The following is a 22,746-nucleotide window of genomic DNA, read 5'->3' as shown; positions in this document are numbered from 1 at the left end:
CCTACTGAACCTAATTACCTTGCTGTTATTCGCATTTCCTCTCAGCTTTCTTCATTCACTTACTTTACTAAACTCACTCATCAGCTTCTGCAGTTTCTCACCTGAATCAGCCACCAGCGCTGTATCATCAGTGAACAACAACTGATTCGCTTCCCAAGCCCTTTCATCCACAACAGACTGCATACTTGCCCCTCTCTCCAAAACTCTTGCATTCACCTCCCAAACAACCCCATCCTTAAACAAATTAAACAACCATCGAGACATCACGCACGCCTGCTGCAAACTGACATTCACTGGGAACCAATCACTTTCCTCTCTTCCTACTTGTACAGATGCCTTACATCCTCCATGAAAAATTTTCACTGCTTTTAGCAACCTACCTCTTACACCATATAGTCTTAATACCTTCCATAGAGCATCTCTATCAACTCGTATCATATGCCTTCTCCAGATCCATTAATGTTACATACAAATCCATCTGTTTTTCTAAGTATTTCTCACAAGCATTCTTCAAAGCAAACACCTGATCCACACATCCTCTACCACTTCTGAAACCACTCTGTTGTTCCTCAGTCTGATGCTGTGTACATGCATTCACCCTTTCAACCAGTACCCTCCCATACAATTTCCCAGGAATATTCAACATTCTTATTCCTCTGTAATTTGAACACTCACCTTTGTCCCCTTTGTCTTTGTACAATGGCACTATGCATGCATTCTGCCAATCCTCAGGCACTTCAGCATGAGCCATACATGCATTGAATATCCTTACCAACCAGTCCGCAACACAGTCACTTTCTTTTTTTAATACATTCCACTGTAATACCATCCAAACCCGCTGCCTTGACAGCTTTCATGTTTTGCAAAGTTTTTACTACCTCTTCTATGTTTGTCAAATCATTCTTCCTGACCCCTCTCACTTTGCACTTCACCTCAATCAAAACACCCTATATCTGCCACTCTATCATCAAATGCATTCAACAAACTTTTGAAAATTCTTACTCCATCTCCCTCTCTTCACCAGTACTTTTTTTTACCTCCCCATTTTCCCCCTTCACCGATGTTCCCATTTGTTCTCTTGTCTTACACACTTTAATTACCTCCTTCCAAAACATCTTTTTTTTCTCTCTGAAATTTCACCCCAACTCTCATTTGCCCTCTTTTTCACCTCTTGCACCTTTTTCTTGACCTCTTGCCTCTTTCTTTTATACATCTAGTCATTTGTACTATTTCCATGGAAAAATCTTCCAGATGCCTCTCTCTTCTCTTTCACGAACAGTCTTACTTCATCCCACCACTGACTACCCTTTCTAATCTGCTCACCTCCCACCTTTGTCATGCCACAGGCATCTTTTGCTCAAGTCATTACTGCTTCCCAAAATACATCCCATTCCTTCCTCACTCCCCATATGTCATTTGCTCTCACCTTTCTCCATTCTGCACTCAATCTCTCCTGATACTTCCTTACACAAGTCTCCTTTTCAAGGTCACTTACTCTCACCACTCTTTTCCACCCCAACATTCTCTCTTCTTTTCTGAAAACCTCTACATATCTTCACCTTCACCTCCACAAGATAATGATTAGACATCCCTCCAGTTGCCCCTCTCAGCACATTAACATCCAAAAGTCTCTCTTTCATGCGCCTATCAATTAACACATAGTCCAATAACGCTCTTTGGCCATCTCTCCTACTTACATACGTATACTTATGTGTATCTCTTTAAACCAGGTATTCCCAATCACCAGCCCTTTTTCAGCTCACAAATCTACAAGGTCCACCATTTCCATTTACAACACTGAACACCCCATGCACACCACTTATAACTTCAACTGCCACATTACTCACCTTTGCATTCAAATCACTCATCACTATAACCCAGTCTTGTGCATCAAACCTGCTAACACACTCACTCAGCTGCTCCCAAAACACTTGCCTCTCATTATCTTTCTTCTCATGACCCGGTGCATAGGCATCAATGATCACCCATCTCTCTCCATCCACTTTCAGTTTTACCCATATCAATCTAGAGTTTACTTTCTTACACTATCACATACTCTCACAACTCCTGCTTCAGGAGTAGTGCTACTCCTTCCTTTGCTCTTGTCCTCTCACCAACCGCTGACTTTACTCCCAAGACATTCCCAAACCACCCTTCCCCTTTACCCTTGAGCTTTGTTTTACTCGGAGCCAAAACATCCAGGTTCCTTTTCTCCAACATACTTCCTACCTCACCTTTTTTCTCATCTTGGTTGCATCCACACACATTTAGACACCCTTGAGGAGGATGAGCATTTCCCGCATGACTCCTCCTGTTTCCTGTTTTAGAAAATTGAAATACAAGGAGGGAAGGGTTTCTCGCCCCCGCTCCTGTCCCCTTTAGTCACCTTCTACAACACACAGGGAATGTGTGGGAAGTGCACGTACATATTCATACTTTCTGCCTTCATCCATTCCTGTCACCACCCTGCCACACATGCAAAACTCCTGCACACTATACACAAATATTTTTCACTTACCAGTGTTTTCAGTGCACCTATGCTTTTTTTCCCTTTTAGAACTCGTTTTTCAACTGATGTTCTTCCCACTGTCATCCTTAATGAACCTCACTCCCAAGCACTTAATTCATCCATGATGTCCAGCTTGTCAGTAATTGGACTGATATTTCCTACTTGATTGGCATTTCTATGTCAGCAAGGTAGTGCTAGGAACAAAGAAGGGCCACATGCATTCACATCCATTCTCTAGCTGTCATGTGCAGTGTGACAAAGCCACAGCCTCTATCCACATCAGGCCCCACTAACCTTTTCATGGTTTTCCCTGGCTGCTTCACATGCTCTGGTTCAGTCCAGTGACAGCATGTTTACCCCTGTGTACCACATTGTTCCAGTTCACACCTTCACCCTCCTGGATGTTCAGGCCACCAATCACTCAGAATCTGTTTTTACTCCATCCTTCCTTTTCCAATTTGGTCTCCCTCTTCTCCATGCTCCCTACACTTCTGACACGTATATATCTTCTATGTCAACCTTTTGTCTCTCATTCTCACCATATGTCCAAACCATTTCAGTACATCCTCTTTGGCTTTCTCTCCACCACACTTTAATTACTAAACCTTTCTCTTACCCTTTTATTAATGTTTCTTGCAGTTATATTGTTTTATCCTTATACACACTTCATGATAACTTCCTATCTTTATATCCAAGCTTTCTGATTGGGTAACAGAGTAGTACCACATCTGTTATCATATTCATTTTCAACCATTGGTTGAATAGTACTCTTCAGTCACCTTCACCTCATTTAATCTCATAGAAAACTCTATTCATGGAGACTTTAAAACAGCTGTGAAGACGCATCACATCCTTTACTCGTTATCACTTTCAGTGTAGATTTTCTTATGTTTAAGGCTCCAGTCACGAGCAAAGGTCCACATCAAGGCAGGCCCTAATTGAAATATAGGGGGAATCAAGAAACAGAATAAGAAAAGACAAGGGAAAGTATTTAGAAATTTTTGAGAAAGTGAAAAACCTGTCTTTTCAAATATGCCAGGTCATAGGTATTGGGAAAGACATGAGAAGGTAGAGAGTTCCAAAGCTTTGACATGGAGGGAAAAAAAGCAGTTGTCTAAACAGCCCACCCTTGAGTGCTGGTGGCAGCACAATAGTTGTGTGCCATAGCAGCTTTCAGAGTGTTGAGTGGTCTCACTGGTGGTGTGGGCACACAAGCAGCCAGCTCTTGGGAGCAAAAGCCAAAGTAATACATGTAGAAGAAGGAAAGTGAATGAACGCTGTGGTGCAAGGCAAGGGGTCAAGTTTGGAAGATAGCCTGGGACAGTTTATATGGCGGGTCACTTTCGACTCGACCTTTTCGAGTATGGATGCAGAGTTAGAACCACCCCAGATGTGAGAGCAGTACTTCATACATGGACGAATCAATCCCTTGTATAAATGGTGCATCTGTTCAGAAGAGAAGCAGTTTCAACATCTTTATAGAATGCCCAGTTTCCTAAAGGCAGACTTGGTTATTCCTGTAATGTGGGGTTTCCAAGATAGAGAGGATGTTATAGTAACACCAAGTATGTTCATTGAATCAAGAGGTGGAATTAAAGAACCATCAAAGGAGAGGCAAGATTTGTGAGGAGTTTTCGATAGAGAGATGGTAGAAATTGGATCTTGAAGGCTGAGATATCTTGTCCAAGTCCGAGTTTACTTGGGAAGCTGTGTTGAGATGAGATGCAGATCAAGTGAGAGAATAGGGAGCAGAATTGAAGGATGTGGATGAATGCAGTGTTGAGTCGTCAGTGTATGAGGGCATTGAATTATTTATAGAGAGGAAATCGTTGAAAAAATGAGAAAAAATGTAGAGGACTGGACATAACCTTGAGGGACGCCACTGTTGATATAGAAAAGGTGGAAGACTGATCCATTAACAACCACAGAGATAGATTAGGAGCAAAATGAGGAAGAGAAGCCAGAAGAGGGGAGCTTAGAGATGAAACTTCGATGCCACACCCTGTCAGAAGCCTTACATATGTCAAAGGCAACTACACAAGACTCCCCAAAATATTTCAGGGATGATGACCTGACATTAGTAAGATAGGAAAGAATATCATCGGTGGATTTTGCCTTGCAGAAGCCATATTGGTAATCAGGGAGATGACTGTAATATTTGAGGTGTTTAAGGATATGAGAGGAGAAATTCAAAGACTTTGGGAAATGTAGACGTCAGAGCAATAGGATGATAGTCAGAGGGGTCAGAACAATCGCCTTTCTTAGGGATGGGATGTATCAATGTGTGCTTCCAAGGAGAAGGAAAAGTTTTGGTTTTTAAACAGAAATGGAACAGATGAACAAGCACAGGTGCAAGTTCAGAGGCACACTCTTTCATTACACAGGAATGGATACCATCAGGACCTTGCTTGTGTCCAGCAAAAGAATTGCTTTTTGGACTGTCTGAAAATAGATTACAGAAAGAGGCATGGGCTTATCAAGAGTATCATGGGGTGAAGGGATGTTAGAGGAGAAACGGAAACCAAAGAGAGTTGCTTTGTCTATGCGAGAGACACTACAGTACCATCAGAATGGAAAAGTGATGGAAAGTTGGAGTGACAGAAGTTGTTTGAGATGCCCTTAGCTAATGACCAGAAAGAACTATTAGTAGATGAAGAGAGGTTATCGCACATCCTTAGGATAAAGGAACAATTTGCCTCACGGGTAATGTGCTTGCTGTGATTATGGGCATTGATAAAAGCTGAATGGGAGCCAGAGGAATGAGAGTTTCTCCCATCCCGATATGCCTGATCCCTTGCCTGAATGGTCTCAGAACAGGAACAGTTGAAGCATGGATTGGATGAAGAGGTCGTCCTCGAGGAAGAGGTGATGAGAGCTTATGTTCCTGCAAGAATAACCTCTGCTGTGCATTTTGGTGGTGGCAATGATTTACCAAAGGACATTCAGAAAAGAAGTTACATAAGTTATTCCATTCAGCTTTAAGATGCCAGTATTTATGCTCAGAAGGGGCTGCTAGTGTGTGATCAGATGAACCAATTGGGGGTGAGATTTTGTATTGACAGTGGGATGAACTAGAGGTGAATAACAAATCCAGAATATTAGGAGAGTGGTCACAGCAGTCAGGAATATGAGTAGGGTGGGAGATGTTTTGTTCTAAATAATTGATAATGGACAGTGTGAGGGCTTCAATCCCTCCACCATTCATATGGGAGGAATTCAACCATTCTCTATGGTGAACGTTGAAAACCCTCAGGTAGAGGATATTGGCTTGCAGTTGAGAGGATGTCACAGTCTTATAGCAGGAGTTTAAATTGTCGAAGAAGGGTACAAAATTTATAGAATTAGGAGAGCAATTGGCAAAATAGAGGAAAATTGTGGAAGTAGGGAGACAGAACTTGAGCCACATAACATCAGAGTTTGGAGACTCAAGGTCCTTGAGGCATGCCATTTATTCTCACTGCAGAGTTTGGAGACTCAAGGTTAAGTCTTAAGGCATGCCATTTATTCTCACTGCTCTTGTTGTATAAGATTTTACCAGTGTTATAAGATTTTCCATGTACATTACATGCAGTCAGAATCATCCAACTTAGAAATTTTGTATATATCACATGCCTTTTCTATTTTGTTTTCCATTGTCTACTTGAGTGCAAAAATCTAGTCCAGAAATTCTCTTCCTTTCATAAATCCTTCATGTTCTTCATCTACTATGTGTTCACAGCTTACTTGAATATGATCAGTCACATTCCTAGCATACGTTTTCCAACTAAGCTAAGAAAACATATTCTCCATCAGTGAAGCACTGATCTTTACTGATTTTACATTGTAAGTGGTAGAGAAGTGCCTTTTAACAAGTGTCCTTTTCCTCAGATATGAATGAACATAGTTCTAGAAGTCATAGTGTCTTTTTGATTCAAGTGAAGCAAGAGAATATTGAAAGCCAGAAGAAACTTCTAGGGAAGCTATATCTCGTTGATTTAGCTGGTAGTGAGAAGGTAGGTCGTTTTATGTTGTGCATCCCACAATAGAAATATACTTGAATACATGATACATTCCATTACCTTAAGTTTAGAGGGTTTCTTTGGTAATAGAAAAATTACAGTTGTTGGTAGTGAAGATGTGTTGTCTTAATTTTTCCTTTTTGTGTAGATAGGTTTCCCATTGTAAAGTTTTCTCTGAACATTAACTCAATGCATTGCTTCACATATTGTGTTGCTAAGAATCATTTTACAAGCCCTAAAGCATTTGTGAGGACTTCATTTTGGTAATAGTATGTTATTTCATGTGGATCAGTAGTATCTAGTTGGCAGTCATAGACTTGAAGTACAGAGTTGTTGGAAGAGTGAGGATGCTTATTGTTATTTTACAGCCATTACCTGGGTAAAGATGGGGTATATGGGCTTGAGAGAAAGTGGGAAACAGCAGTTGCAGATTATATAACAGAACACCTAGTGTAATGTGGGTTTGTTACAGTGTAGATGAGATAAACTTAGTTTTAATTACTTAAATTGTCAATTACGTTTTCAACAGGTAAGCAAGACTGGGGCAGAGGGTGCCGTTTTAGATGAGGCAAAGAACATCAACAAATCTCTTTCTGCCTTGGGTAATGTAATCTCTGCCCTTGCTGACAACACAAAAACCCACGTTCCTTACAGAGATTCCAAGTTGACTCGAATTCTTCAAGAGTCACTTGGTGGAAATGCCCGAACTACAATTGTTATTTGCTGTTCTCCGGCATCTTTCAATGAAGCGGAAACCAAGTCTACCCTTGACTTTGGCAAGAGGTAATATACAGTGGTATGTTTGACTACAGGATTGAAATATGTCTGTCATATATTTGTATTTTCATTATGTAAAATTTTTGTTTTGCAGTGAACTAAATACTTACAGCCTTTCAGCTCTCTGACATGTATCAAGATTTTCAGTGTGTCAGAAAACATTATTTTGCACTTCTGTATTTAAAAACTACATACATATTAGGTTGAGTTTTTGAATGAAGCCTTTTTCCATTCACACTAACACAGATGTACACTTGTTCTCGTGCAGTCAGGAATGATTTTCCTATCAGCATTATCTGAAATATCTCAAGCCATCAGAATATTTCTCATTGCATCCATCCATCCCTTCTATAGATTGCCATACCTCATACAGCTGACCACATTATCATATGGTGAACGTTCATACTTTTGTGAGTTTACCTACCTAGCTACCACCGAAAGCTGCTGCTGTTTAAACTTGTCATTATTTGAACTAAGGAGGGTAAGAGGGTTGGGTTTCAAAGTTACCACAAAGCAACCAGTTTCATCTTTAACCCCTTAAAGTGATCAATGATAGTATCTACAAAATACTACTTTGATGTAGCAGTAAGTGTTTCTGACTGTTATATATTTATTGGCCACGCTTGGTTGAGGGCATACATATGAATCCTGGTTATGGCATTTGGCCTACAGCCAACCCAGCTGTTCATTTACCTAGGGGTTGAGCAATGAAATTGATACCTGGATTAGTTTAGGGTGGATGTGTTGGAAATGAAATATTTGAGGACGCTATGTGGTGGGAGGTGATTTGATCGAGTAAGTAATGGAAGGGTAAGAGATGTGTGATAATATAAAGAGTGTGGTTGAGAGAGTAGAAGAGGGTATGTTGAAATGGTTTGGGCATGTGGAGAGAATGATTGAGGAAAGGTTGACAAAGAGGATCCTGAACAGTGCCAACTGTTTGATACTACAGGTCAGATAGAACAGCCCAACCTTCTTAAACATGATTATATCTCATACTAAGGATTTGATCCCCTTGATGATATTTTTAGTAATTTTGGAGGTGGTTTCCACTTCAATTGTAAGCATGGAGATTGGACAAACTAATACAAAAAGCAGTCCATAACCTTCAAGTGTGTTCTTATACTATCCGAAAATGTTTCACATGGGTGGTGTAGTTAAAGGTAGAAATATAGATTGCAGTTAGATAATACATAAGATAATATTTTTGACTAGAACTAATGAGTATAAACTTATATTTTATTTATGATTTCTTCAGTTTTCATTCTTATTATCTTACAAATATCTGCCGTACGTGATAATGAAGCCTTTGCTTGCATTTTTGGTAGCCACTATTTTTCTGTGTGTGCAGGACTGAATAATCATTGTGCATATGATGATAGGAAACTTTCAGCATTTTCAAGGGTTACTGATGACATTAGAAATATATGTGTGACTAAGCCAAAAGTAAGGTACAGTCTGCTGAGGAAATTTGCGGAAACCTGACAGGTTTGGGGTATGGGTACTAGTCTGGTGGTGGAAAAAACCTCACTGCCAAACATACAATAAACTGTAATGTTGCCTACCATACAAGGAGCCGCTACACTAGGCTCACATGCATTCCTAATGTAATGTATGATTGAAAAGAAATTTGGAGTTTTTTCTTCTGTCAGTGTGTTACATATGTTTCAACTGACACGTAAAATGCAGTAGACTCCTTACAGTATCCGCTTCCTTGATTATGTATGTATCACTGGAGAAGTCCCAATCTATTGGGGCACTTTGATGTGTGTGTGACTAGGGAAATGACAAATTGGTGGTATTTTCTGCAGGTTTAGAGGTGTTGGAGGCAGGTCAAACAGTTCTATTGACTGACATGATGATTGAGAGTAGAAGATCCAAGAGGTTATGTTAACAGGACACACTAGTCCATCTTCCCAGTAAACTCATGAGGACATCGCATCTTGGCCCTGCAGGCCAGGGGCTACATTGATTTTGTGGAGGCTTTTTTAATTGTTGTCTGGGAATGCTTAAAATTGGAAAGTTTTCTTTTATAAAAGTCTGCCAGTTTGCCAACATGCCACTGATGTTTTGTGGTGTTGGAGGGGAGCTGGTTTCACACAACTGTTGGCCAATATCTCCTCACAAAGGAAGCACAAAGCTTCCGAAGGATCAGAATTTTGTAGTAAGTCTAAAAAGTACATAATCTTGCTTGTATTGCCGATATTTAGGTAGGTCTGTTTTCTTTTTCTTCACAGCTGCTTGATTTCGTTCACTTGCATTTCTGTTGTTGCTGCTACAGCTATCACATTTTAACCATCTATCCATATTTCATGCTGTTAAAGAAATAACTGTCTGTAAGCTTATATGTGAATTTGAAAAAGAGATGTTTACACTTTCACTCCAAAAACAAAACTGGGAAAGTGAAGGGACTCAAGCGAGGAGTTCAACACTGTTCCCATACATGACCTGTCCCGTTTCCTCTCCCTTTCCCCAACTCTCATCTCTCCTCAATTTCTCATTTGTTTTCTTGTCATTCACTTCAATTGGAAACTGCATAAGTGTTTTGTTTATTCAATTATTCTATATTCTTAAACAGTCACCCAAGCACACATATGCATGCTAAGTGAAGTTACTGATCTAAGATGCCATATGATGTATATGTGATAGTTTGAAAATAAAAATTTTTCATTATTTTCTCATATACCCCTTTGAAGAACGCTGCATACCCCCAGGGGTATACGTACCTCAATTTGGACAACACTGGCTTGAGGGTTGATACTGGAGGTTGTGTCATTAATAAAAGGAGCTGTTCTAATAAACAACTGGTGCAGTGAGTCATGATGTAGCAAGACGTAGTTATCATGAATATTTGCTCCAGATAAAATCGCACATCATGACATTGGTGTCCAGGTGAATAGGAGGTTAGTGGCTGTAGGCAAAATGTTATGTAAACAGTGGGAATTATTGGACTAGATAGTACTCAAAATTTAAGTAATTGTTTGTTCATTGCCTAGGTAAGAACATACTGAAATGTGTAGAAGCAATAGATAATGCATCAAGTGTGAGATGTTAAACAAGAGTGGTTAGAAATCTAGTAGCTTGGTGCAGTGTGTTGTTATATTTTTCTTATTTATGTAGAAGATTATAAGTTCCTGAATGAGGTAGGAACCTACTGAAGACAACTGTGTTGGTGAAGTACTGTGCTGGTGAAGTACTGGTGATTGGGAATACCTGGTTTAAAAAGAGAGATATACATAAGTATACATATGTAAGTAGCAGAGATGGCCAGAGAGCGTTATTGGATTATGTGTTAATTGAAAAGCATGCAAAAGAGAGACTTTTGGATGTTAATGTGCTGAGGGGTGCAACTGGAGCGATGTCTGATCATTATCTTGTGGAGGCGAAGGTGAAGATTTTGTAGAGGTTTTCAGAAAAGAAGAGAGAATGTTGGGGTGAAAAGAGTGGTGAGAGTAAGTGAGCTTGGGAAGGAGACTTGTGTGAGGAAGTACCAAGAGAGACTGAGTACAGAATGGAAAAAGGTGAGAACATAGGAGGTAAGGGGAGTTGGGGAGGAATGGGATGTATTTAGGGAAGCAGTGATGCCTTGCGCAAAAGATGCTTGTGGCATGAGAAGTGTTGGAGGTGGGCAGATTAGAAAGGGTAGTGAGTGGTGGGGTGAAGAAGTAAGATTATTAGTGAAAGAGAAGAGAGAGGCATTTGGATGGTTTTTGCAGGGAAATAATGCAAATGAGTGGGAGATGTATAAAAGAAAGAGGTAGGAGGTCAAGAGAAAGGTGCAAGAGGTGAAAAAGAGGGCAAATGAGAGTTGGGGTGAGAGAGTATCATGTTTTGGAAGGAGGTAAATAAAGTGCGTAAGACAAGGGAATCAATGGGAACTTCAGTGAAAGGGGTTAATGGGGAAGTGATAACAAGTAGTGGTGATGTGAGAAGGAGATGTAGTGAGTATTTTGAAGGTTTGTTGAATGTGTTTGATGATAGAGTGGCAGATATAGGGTGTTTTGGTCGAGGTGGCGTGCAAAGTGAGAGGGTTAGGGAAAATGATTTTATTGATAAACAGGGAAGAGGTAGTAAAAGCTTTGCGGAAGATGAAAGCTGGCAAGGCAGCAGGTTTGGATGGTATTGCAGTGGAATTTATTAAAAAAGGGGGTGACTGTATTGTTGACTGGTTGGTAAGGTTATTTAATGTATGTATGACTCACGGTGAGGTGCATGAGGATTGGTGAAATGCTTGCATAGTGCCATTGTACAAAGGCAAATGGGATAAAAGTGAGTGCTCAAATTACAGAGGTATAAGTTTGTTGAGTATTCCTGGGAAATTATATGGGAGGGTATTGATTGAGAGGGTGAAGGCATGTACAGAGCATCAGATTGGGGAAGAGCAGTGTGGTTTCAGAAGTGGTAAAGGATGTATGGATCAGGTGTTTGCTTTGAAGAATGTATGTGAGAAATACTTAGAAAAGCAAATGGATTTGTATGTAGCATTTATGGATCTGGAGAAGGCATTGACAGAGTTGACAGAGATGCTCTGTGGAAGGTATTAAGAATATATGGTGTGGGCAGCAAGTTGTTAGAAGAGGTGAAAAGTTTTTATTTAGGATGTAAGGCATGTGTACGTGTAGGAAGAGAGGAAAGTGATTGGTTCTCAGTGAATGTAGGTTTGCAGCAGGGTTGTGTGATGTCTGCATGGTTGTTTAATTTGTTTATGGATGGGGTTGTTAGGGAGGTGAATGCAAGAGTTTTGGAAAGAGGGGCAAGTATGAAGTCTGTTGTGGATGAGAGAGCTTGGGAAGTGAATCAGTTGTTGTTTGCTGATGATACATTGTTGGTGGCTGATTCGTGTGAGAAACTGCAGAAGCAGGTGACTGAGTTTGGTAAAGTGTGTGAAAGAAGAAAGCTGAGAGTAAATGTGAATAAGAGCAAGGTTATGAGGTACCGTAGGGTTGAGGGACAAGTCATTTGGGAGGTAAGTTTGAATGGAGAAAAACTGGAGGAAGTAAAGTGTTTTAGATATCTGGTAGTGGATTTGGCAGTGGATGGAACCATGGAAGTGAATCATAGGTTGGGGGAGGGGGCGAAAGTTTTGTGAGCGTTGAAGAATGTGTGGAAGTTGAGAACATTTTCTTGGAAAGCAAAAATGGGTATGTGGAAGGAATAGTGGTTCCAACAATGTTATATGGTTGCAAGGTGTGGGCTATGGATAGAGTTGTGTGCAGGAGGGTGGATGTGCTGGAAATGAGATGTTTGAGGACAATATGTGGTGTGAGGTGGTTTGATCGGGTAAGTAATGTAAGGGTAAGAGAGATGTGTGATAATAAAATGAGTGTGGTTGAGAGAGGAGAGGAGAGTGTTTTGAAATGGTTTGGTCACATGGAGAGAATGAGTGAGGAAAGATTGACCAAGAGGATATATGTGTCAGAGGTGGAGGGAATGAGGAGAAGTGGGAGACCAAATTGGAAGTGGAGAGATGGAGTGAAAAAGATTTTGAGTGATTGGAGCCTGAACATACAGGAGGCTGAAAGGCGTGCAAGGAATAGAGTGAATTGGAACGATGTGGTATACCGGGGTTGACGTGCTGTCAGTGGATTGAACCAGGGCATGTGAAGTGTCTGGGGTAAACCATGGAAAGTTCTGTGGGGCTTGGATGTGGAAAGGGAGCTGTGGTTTCGGTGCATTATTACATGACAGCTAGAGACTGAGTGTGAACGAATGTGGCCTTTTTTGTTTTTCCTAGTGCTACATCGCGCACGTTTGGGGGGAGGGGGTTGTTATTTCATGTGTGGCGGGGTTGCGATAGGAATGAATGAAGGCAGACAGTATGAATTATGTACATGTATATATATGTATATGTCTGTGTTTGTATATAACATACAAGAGGGTGAAAGGCGTGCAAGGAATGGAGTGAATTGGAACGATGTGGTATACCGGGGTCGATGTGCTGTCAATGGATTGAACCAGGGCATGTGAAGCGTCTGGGGTAAATCATGGAAAGTTCTGTTGGGCCTGGATGTGGAAAGGGAGCTGTGGTTTTGGTGCATTATTACATGACAGCTAGACTGAGTGTGAACGAATGTGGCCTTTGTTGTTTTTCCTAGTGCTACCTCACTCACATTTGGGGGGAGGGCGTTGTTATTTCATGTGTGGCGGGGTTTCGATGGGAATGAATAAAGGCAGACAGTATGAATTATGTACATGTATGTATATATGTATATGTCTGTGTTTATATACATGTATATATGTATACGTTGAGATGTATTGGTATGTATATTTTCGTGTGTGGACGTGTATGTATATGCATGTGTATGTGGGTGGGTTGGGCCATCCTTTCATCTCTTTCCTTGTGCTACCTTGCTAACGCGGGAGACAGCGACAAAGCAAAATAGATAATATACAGTTTACCGTATTTATTTATTTATTTATTTATTTACTTATTTATTTTGCTTTGTTGCCGTCTCCCGCGTTAGCGAGGTAGCGCAAGGAAACAGACGAAAGAGTGGCTCAACCCACCCTCATACACAGGTATATACATACACACCCACAGATGCACATATACATAGCTATACATTTCAACATATCTATACATATACATATACATACACAGAGATATACATATATACACATGTACATATTCATACTTGCTGCCTTCGTCCATTCGTGTTGCCACTCTGTCACACATGAAATGGCACCCCCCTCCCCCCACATGCGTGCGAGGTAGCGCTTGGAAAGGACAACCAAGGCCACATTTGTTCACACTCTGTCTCTTGTATGTTTATGCCTCGATCACTCAAAATCTTTTTCACTTTATCCTTCCACCTCCAGTTTGGTCTCCCACTTCTCATTCCTTCCACCTCTGACACATATATCCTCTTTGTCAATCTTTCCTCACTAATTCTCTCCCTGTGACCAAACCATTTTAATACACCCTCTTCTGCCTTCTCAACTACTTTCTTTTTATTACAACACATCTCTCTTACCCTTTCACCACTTAGTCAATCAAACCACCTTACACCACATATTATCCTCAAACATCTCATTTCCAACACATCCAACCTCCTCTGCACAACTCTATCTATAGCCCACGCCTTGCAACCATATAACATTGTCGGAACCACTGTTCCTTCCAACATACCCATTTTTGCTCTCCGAGATAACGTTCTCGCTTTTCCAAGCATTCTTCAATTCCCGCAGAACCTTCACCCCCTTCCCTCGCCCTGTAACTCACTTCCGCTTGCATGGTTCCATCCGCTGCTAAATCCACTCCCAGATATCTAAAACACTTCACTTCCTCTAGCTTTTCTTCATTCAAACTCGCCTCCCAATTGACTTTTCCCTCATCCCTACTGAACCTAACATCCTTGCTCTTATTCACATTTACTCTCAGCTTTCTTTTTTTTCACACACTTTACCAGACTCATTCACCAGCTTCTGCAGTTTGTCACCCAAATCAGCCACCAGTGCAGTATTATCAATGAACAACAGCTGACTCAACCCAAGCCCTCCCATCCACAACAAACTGCATACTTGCCCCTCTCTCATCTCTTCCTCTTGCATTCACCTCCCTAACAACCTCATCCATAAACAAATTAAACAACCATGGAGACATCACACACCCCTTCCGCAAACCATCATTCACTGGGAACCAATCAGTCTCCTCTCTTCCTACTCGTACACATTCCTTACATCCCGATAAAAACTTTTCACTGCTTCTAGCACCTTACCTCTATCAACTCTGTCATATGCCTTCTCGAGATCCATAAATGCTATATACAAATCCATTTGTTTTCTAAGTATTTCTCGCATACATTCTTCAAAGCAAGCACCTGATCCACACATCCTCTACCAATTTCTGAAACCACAATGCTCTTCCCCAATCTGATGCTCTGCACATGCCTTCACCTCAATCAATCCCCTCCCATATAACTTCTCAGGAACACTCAACAAACTCATACCTTTGTAATTTGAACACTCGCCCTTATCCCCTTTGCCCCTGTACAATGGCACTATGCATGCATTCTGCCAATCCTCAGGCACTTCACCATGAACCATACATACATTGAATATCCTCACCAACTAGTCATCTCCACAGTCACCCCCTTATTTTTTAATGAATTCCACTGCAATACCATCCAAACCTGACGCCTTGCCAGCTTTCATCTTCTGCAAAGCTTTTGCTGCCTCTTCTCTGTTTACCAAATCATTCTCCATGAACCTCTCACTTTGCACACTACCTCAACCAAAACACCTTATATCTGCCACTCTATCATCAAACACATTCAGCAATTCAACAAACCTTCAGAATACTCACTCCATCTCCTTCTCACATCACCACTGCTTGTTATTACCTCCCCATTAGCCCCCTTCACAAACTTTCCCATTTGTTCTCTTGTCTTACACTCTATTTACCTCCTTCCAAAACATCTTTTTATTCTTCCTAAAATTTAATGATACTCTCTCATTAGCCCTCTTTTTTGCCTCCTGTGCCTTTCTCTTGACCTCCTGCCTCTTTCTGTTATACATCTCTCAGTCATTTGCACTATTTCCCAGCAAAAATCATCCAAATGCTTCTCTCTTCTCTTTCACTAACAATCTTACTTCTTCATCCCACCAGTCACTACCCTTTCTAATCTGCCCACCTCCCATGCTTCTCATGCCACAGGCATCTTTTGCAGAAGCCATCACTGCTTCCCTAAATACATCCCATTCCTCCCATGCTCCCCTTACATCATTTGCTTTCACCTTTTTCCATTGCGCACTCAATATCTCCTGGTACTTCCTCACACAAGTCTTTTCCAAGCTCACCTACTCTCACCAGTGTCTTCACCCCCAACATTCTCTCTTCTTCTCTGAAAACCTCTACAAATCTTTACCTTCACCTCCACAAGATAATGATCAGACATCCCTCCAGTTGCCCCTCTCAACACATTTACATCCAAAAGTCTTTCTTCACGCACCTATCAATCAACACGTAATCCAATAATGCTCTCTGGCCATCTCCAACTTACATACATATACTTAAGTATATCTCTCTTCTTAAACTAGGTATTCCCAATCACCAGTCCTTTTTCAGCACACAAATATACAAGCTCTTCACCATTTCCATTACAACACTGAACACCCCATGTACACTAATTATACCCTCAACTGCCACATTACTCACCTTTGCATTCAGATCACCCATCACTATAACTACCTATCGTGCATCAAAGCTGGTAACACACTCAGCTGCTCCCAAAACACTTGTCTCTCATAATCTTTCTTCTCATGACCTGGTGTATAGGCACCAATAATCACCATCTCTCTCCATCCACTTTCAGTTTTACCCATATTAATTTAGAGTTTACTCTCTTACACTCTCACATACTCCCACAACTCCTGCTCCAGGAGTAGAGCTACTCCTCCCTTTGCTCTTGTCCTCTCACCAACCACTGACTTTGCTCCCAAGACATTCCCAAACCACTCTTCCCCTTTACCCTTCAGCTTCATTTTACTCAAAGCCAAAATATCCAGGTTCCTTTCCTCGAACATATTACCTATCTCTCCTTTTTTTTCTCCTTCTTTTTTCTCTTCTTGGTTACATCCATACACATTTAGACACCCCAATCTGAGCCTTTAAGGAGGATGAGCACTCCCCACATGACTCCTTCTGTTACCCCTTTTAGAAAGTTGAAATACAAGGAGGAAAGGGTTTCTAGCCCCCCCGCCCCCATCCCCTTTAGTTGCCTTCAACATCACACCATATCATTTATATTTATATATTCATTTATTATAATTGATTGCCATTTCCTGTGTCAGTGGGTTCATGCCTGGAAACAGATAAAGAATGGCCCATCCACTCATATACACATTTTTTTATTATACTTTGTTTTCTGTCTCCGGAGTTAGCGAGGTAGTGCAAGGAAACAGATGAGAGAATGGCCCACCCCACCCACATACACATGTATATACATACACGTCTACACACAGCACCTATACATACCTATACATCTCATCGTATACATATATATACACACACAGACATGTACATATATACACGTATACATAATTCATACTGTCGGCCCTTATTCATTCCCGTCGCCACCCCGCCACACATGAAATGACAACTCCGTCCCCCGCTTGTGTGCGAGGTAGTGCTAGGAAAAGACAACAAAGGCCACATTCGTTCACACTCAGTCTCTAGCTGTCATGTATAATGCACTGAAACCACAGCTCCCTTTCCACATCCAGGCCCCACAAAAGTTTCCATGGTTTACCCCAGACGCTTCACATGCCCTGGTTCAATCCATTGACAGCATGTCGACCCTGGTATACCACATCGTTCCAATTCACTCTTATCCTTGCACGCTTTTCACCCTCCTGCATGTTCAGGCCCTGATCACTCAAAATCTTTTTCACTCCATCTTTCCGACTCCAATTTGGTCTCCCACTTCTCCTCATTCCTTCCACCTTTGACACCTGTATCCTCTTGGTCAATCTTTCCTCACTCATTCTCTCCATGTGACCAAACCATTTTAAAACACCCTCTTCTGCTCTCTCAACCACACATTTTTTATTACCTCACATCTCTCTTACCTTATCATTACTTACTCGATCAAACCACCTCACACCACATATTGTCCTCAAACATCTCATTTCCAGCACATCCACCCTCCTGTGCACAACTCTATCTATAGCCCACGCTTTGCAACCATATAACACTGTTGGAACTACTATCCCTTCAAACATTCCTATTTTTGCTTTCCAAGATAACGTTTTCGACTTCCACACATTCTTCAGCGCTCCCAGAACTTTCACTCCCTCCCCCACCCTATGATTCACTTCCACTTCCATGGTTCCATCCGCTGCCAAATCCACTCATAGATATCTAAAACACTTCACTTCCTCCAGTTTTTCTCCATTCAAACTTACCTCCCAATTGACTTATCCTTCAATCCTACTGTACCTAATAACCTTGCTCTTATTCACATTTACTCTCAGCTTTCTTCTTTCACACTTTTTACCAAACTCGGTCACCAGCTTCTGCAGTTTCTCACCCGAATCAGCCACCAGCGCTGTATCATCAGCGAAGAACAACCGACTCACTTCCCAAGCTCTCTCATCCACAACATACTGCATACTTGCCCCTCTTTCCAAAACTCTTGCATTCACCTCCCTAGCAACCCCATCCATAAATAAATTAAACCATGGAGGCATCACACACCCCTTCCACAAACCAACATTCACTGAGAACCAATCACTTTCCTCTCTTCCTACACGTACACATGCCTTACATCCTCGATAGAAACTTTTCACTGCTTCCAACAACTTACCTCCTACACCATATATTCTTAATACCTTCCACAGAGCATCCCTATCAGTTCTGTCATATGTCTTCTCCAGGTCCATAAATGCTACATACAAATCCATTTGCTTTTCTAAGTATTTCTCACATACATTCTTCAAAGCAAACACCTGATCCACACATTCTCTACCACTTCTGAAACTACACTGCTCTTCCCCAATCTGATGCTCTGTACATGCCTTCACCCTCTCAATCAATACCCTCTCATATAATTTCCCAGGAATACTCAACCAACTTATACATCTGTAATTTGAGCACTCACTCTTATCCCCTTTGCCTTTTTACAATGGCTCTATGCAAGCATTCTGCCAGTCCTCAGGCACCTCACCATGAGTCATACATACATACATTATATAACCTTACCAACCAGTCAACAATACAGTCACCCCCTTTTTTTTAATAAATTTCACTGCAGTACCATCCAAACCCGCTGCCTTGCCGGCTTTCATTTTCCACAAAGCTTTTACTACCTCTTCTCTGTTTACCAAATCATTCTCCCTAACCCTCTCACTTTGCACTTCACCTCGACCAAAACACTCTATATCTGCCACTTTATCGTCAAACACATTCAACAAACCTTCAAAATACTCGCTCCATCTCCTTCTCACATCACCACTACTTGTTATCACCTCCCCATTAGCCCCTTTCACTGATGTTCCCATTTGTTCCCTTGTCTTACACACTTTATTTACCTTCCAAAACATCTTGTTCTCCCTAAAATGTAATGATACTCTCTCACCCCAACTCTCATTTGCCCTCATTTTTGCCTCTTGCACCTTTCTCATGACCTCCTGCCTCTTTCTTATATACATCTCCCACTCGTTTGCATTATTTCCTTGCAAAAATCGTCCAAATGCCTCTCTCTTCTCTTTCACTATTATAATAATCTTACTTCTTCATCCCACCACTCACTACCCTTTCTAATCTCCCCACCTCCCTCGCTTCTCATGCCACAAGCATCTTTTGCGCAAGCTATCACTGCTTCCCTAAATACATCCCATACCTCCCCCACTCCCCTTATGTCCTTTGTTCTCACCTTTTTTCTTTCTGCTATCTGAACCACTCTTTTTCTTTCCAGACATCTCTCTTACCTTTTCATTTCTTAATCAATCAAACCTCCTCACATACATAAGGTCCTCAGACATTTCACCCTCCTCATTACAACCGTCTATTGCCCATGCCTCGCACCCATAAAATATTGTTGGAACTACTATTCCTTGAAACATACCAATTTTTGCTCTCTTAGGTAATGTCTTCTCCTTCCACACAGTCTTCATCGCTCCCAGAACCTTTACCCCCTCCCCCACCCTGTGCCTTGCTTCCACTTCCATGGTTCCATTCACTGCTGAGTCCACTCACAGATATTTAAAGCACTTCGCTTCCTCCAATTTTTCTCTATTCAAATTTGCATCCCAATTTTGTTGTCCCTCAACCCTATTGAATCTAATAACCTTGCTCTTATTCACGTTTATTGTCAACTTTCTCCTTTCACACACTTTTCTAAACTTAGTCACCAACCTCTCCAGTTTCTCACTCGTATTGGCCAGTAGAGCTGTATCATCGGCAAACAACTGACTCGCCTCTTAGGCCCTCTCATCCTGAACAGACTGCATACTCGCCTTTCTCTCCAAAACTTTTGTATTTACCTTCCTAACCACCTCATCCATTAAACAACCAAGGGGACATCACACACCCCTAGTGCAGAGTGACATTCACTGGAACCCAGGCACTCTCCTCTCTACTTACTCATACACGTACCTTACATCCGTGGTAAAACCTTTTTACTGCTTATAGCAACTTGCCTCTTAGACTGTATACCCTTAAAACCTTCAGCAAAGCATCTCAATCAACCCTATTATATGCCTTCTCCAGATCCATAAGTGCCACATACATTTTTCCAAGTATTTCTCTCGCATTCTTTTAAGCAAACACCTGATTGACACATCCTCTACCACTTCTGAAACCACACTGCTCTTCCCCAGTCTTATACTGTGTATACTATTTATGAGATTAATCCTTTGAACAAAAGAGCAATTGGAACACAAAGAAAGGCAGAGTAAGGTTTTTCCAATATCTTTAAGAATATTTTAGATAATTTTAGTTCATGTATTAGGTAAGAAAAGAGAGGCGTTTGGACAATTCTTGCAAGGAAGGAGTGCCGATGACTGGGAGATGTATAAAAGAAAGTAGCAGGAGGTAAAGAGAAAGGTTCAAGGGTTGAAAAAGAGGACAAACAAGAGTTGGGGTGAGAGAGTATCATTAAACTTTAGGGAGAATAACAAGATGTTTTGGAAGGAGAACAAATGGGATCATCAGTGAAGGAGGCAAGTGGGGAAGTAATAACAGGTAGTGATGAAGTGAGAAGGAGATGGCGTGAGTATTTTGGAGGTTTGTTGAATGTGTTTGATGATAGAGTGGCAGATATAGGGTGTTTTGGTCTGGTTGGTGTGGGAAGTGAGCGGATCCAGGAGGATGGTTTGGTTAAGGGAGGAGAGATTGTGACAGCTTTGTGGGAGATGGAATCTGACAAGGCGAAGGGTTTGGATGGTATTTCAGTAGAATTTATATAAAAAGGGGATGACTGTGTTATTGATTGGGTGGTAAGGATATTCAGTATATGTATGGATCTTGATGAAGTGCGTGGCAGAATACATGTGTAATGCTGTTGTACAGAGGGAAAGGGGATAGAGGTGAGTGTTCAAACTACAGACGCATACGTTTGCTGAATATTCTTGGGAAATTATGTGGCAGGGTATTGATTGAGAGGTTGAAGGCATGTACAGAGCATCAGACTGGGGAAGAGCAGTGTGGTTTCAGAAGTGGTTGAGGATGTGTGGACCAAGTGTTTGCATTGAAGAATGTGTGAGAAATACATAGAAAAACAGATGGATTTGTATGTAGAATTTATGTATCTGGAGAAGGCATATGATAGAGTTCATAGAGATGCTTTGTGGAAGGTCTTAAGAGTGTATGGTGTGGGAGGTAAGTTGCTAGAAGCTGTGAAAAGTTTTTACCGAGGATGTAAGGCATGTGTACGAGTTGGAAGAGAGGAGAGTGATTGGTTCCCAGTGAATGTCGGTCTGCGGTAGGGGTGTGTAATGTCCCCATGGTTGTATAATTTGTTTATGGATGAAGTGGTTAGGAAGGTAAATGCAAGAGTTTTGGAGAGAGGGGCGAGTATGCAGAGTGTTGGGGATGAGAGGTCCTAGGAAGTGAGTCATCTGATTTGGTCAGGGTGGTGTGTGAAGTTAGATGGTCAGGGAGAATGGTTTAGTTAAGAGAGAAGAGATAGTGAAAGCTTTAGTTAAGAGAGAAGAGATAATGAAAGCTTTGCGGAACATGAAATCTGGCAAGGTGACAGGTTTGGATGGTATTGCAGTAGAATTTATGTAAAATGGGGGGTGACTGTGTTAGTGATTGGGTGGTAAGGATATCCAGTATATGTATGGATCATGGTGAAGTGCCTGACGATTGGCGGAATGCATGCATAGTGCCATTGTACAGAGGCAAGGGGATAAGGTGTATTAAAAGTAGAGGCACGAGTTAGTTGAGTATTTCTGGGAAATTATATGGAAAGTGATTGAGAAGTGAAGGCATGTACAGAGGATCAGACTGGGGAAGAGCAGTAGTGGTAGAGGATGTGTGGATCAAGTGTTTGCTTTGAAGAATGTGTGAGAAATACTTAGAAAAACAGATGGATTTGTATGTAGCATTTATGGATCTGGAGAAGGCATATGATAGGGTTGATAAAGATGCTTTGTGGAAGGTCTTCAGAGTATATGATGTGGGAGGTAAGTTTCTAGAAGCAGTGAAAAGTTTTTATGAAGGATGAAAGGCATGTGTACGAGTTGGAAGAGAGGAGAGTGATTGGTTCCTAGTGATTGTCAGTCTGTGGTAGGGATGTGTGATGTCCCCATGGTTGTTTAATTTGTTTATGGATAGGGTGGTTAGGAAGGTAAATGCAAGAGTTTTGGGGAGAGAGGCAAGTATGTAGAGTGTTGGGGATGAGATGGCCTGGGAAGTGAGTCAGCTGTTGTTCGCTAGTGATACAGCTCTAGTGGCTGATTCAGTTGAGAAACTGCAGAAGTTGGTGACTGAGTTTGGAAAAGTGTGTGAAAGGAGAA

The 22,746-nt window shown here is 41.3% G+C and overlaps 1 protein-coding gene across 1 annotated transcript in view; it reads left to right on the top strand.

Annotated features, from left to right (window-relative positions):
• The window catches only part of LOC139750933 (kinesin heavy chain-like), a 442,650-nt gene that overhangs the window by 187,722 nt on the left and 232,182 nt on the right, over positions 1 to 22,746 (top strand). The window contains exons 5-6 of the mRNA XM_071665845.1: positions 6,377 to 6,501; positions 7,037 to 7,290. Of these exons, the coding sequence (XP_071521946.1) occupies positions 6,377 to 6,501; positions 7,037 to 7,290 (379 nt within the window). The remainder of the gene's footprint in view (positions 1 to 6,376; positions 6,502 to 7,036; positions 7,291 to 22,746) is intronic.

This window comes from Panulirus ornatus, chromosome 10 (assembly GCF_036320965.1).
Source record: "Panulirus ornatus isolate Po-2019 chromosome 10, ASM3632096v1, whole genome shotgun sequence".
In the NCBI taxonomy this organism is placed as follows: Eukaryota; Metazoa; Arthropoda; class Malacostraca; order Decapoda; family Palinuridae; genus Panulirus; species Panulirus ornatus.
This window is presented reverse-complemented; position numbering and strand designations above follow the sequence as displayed.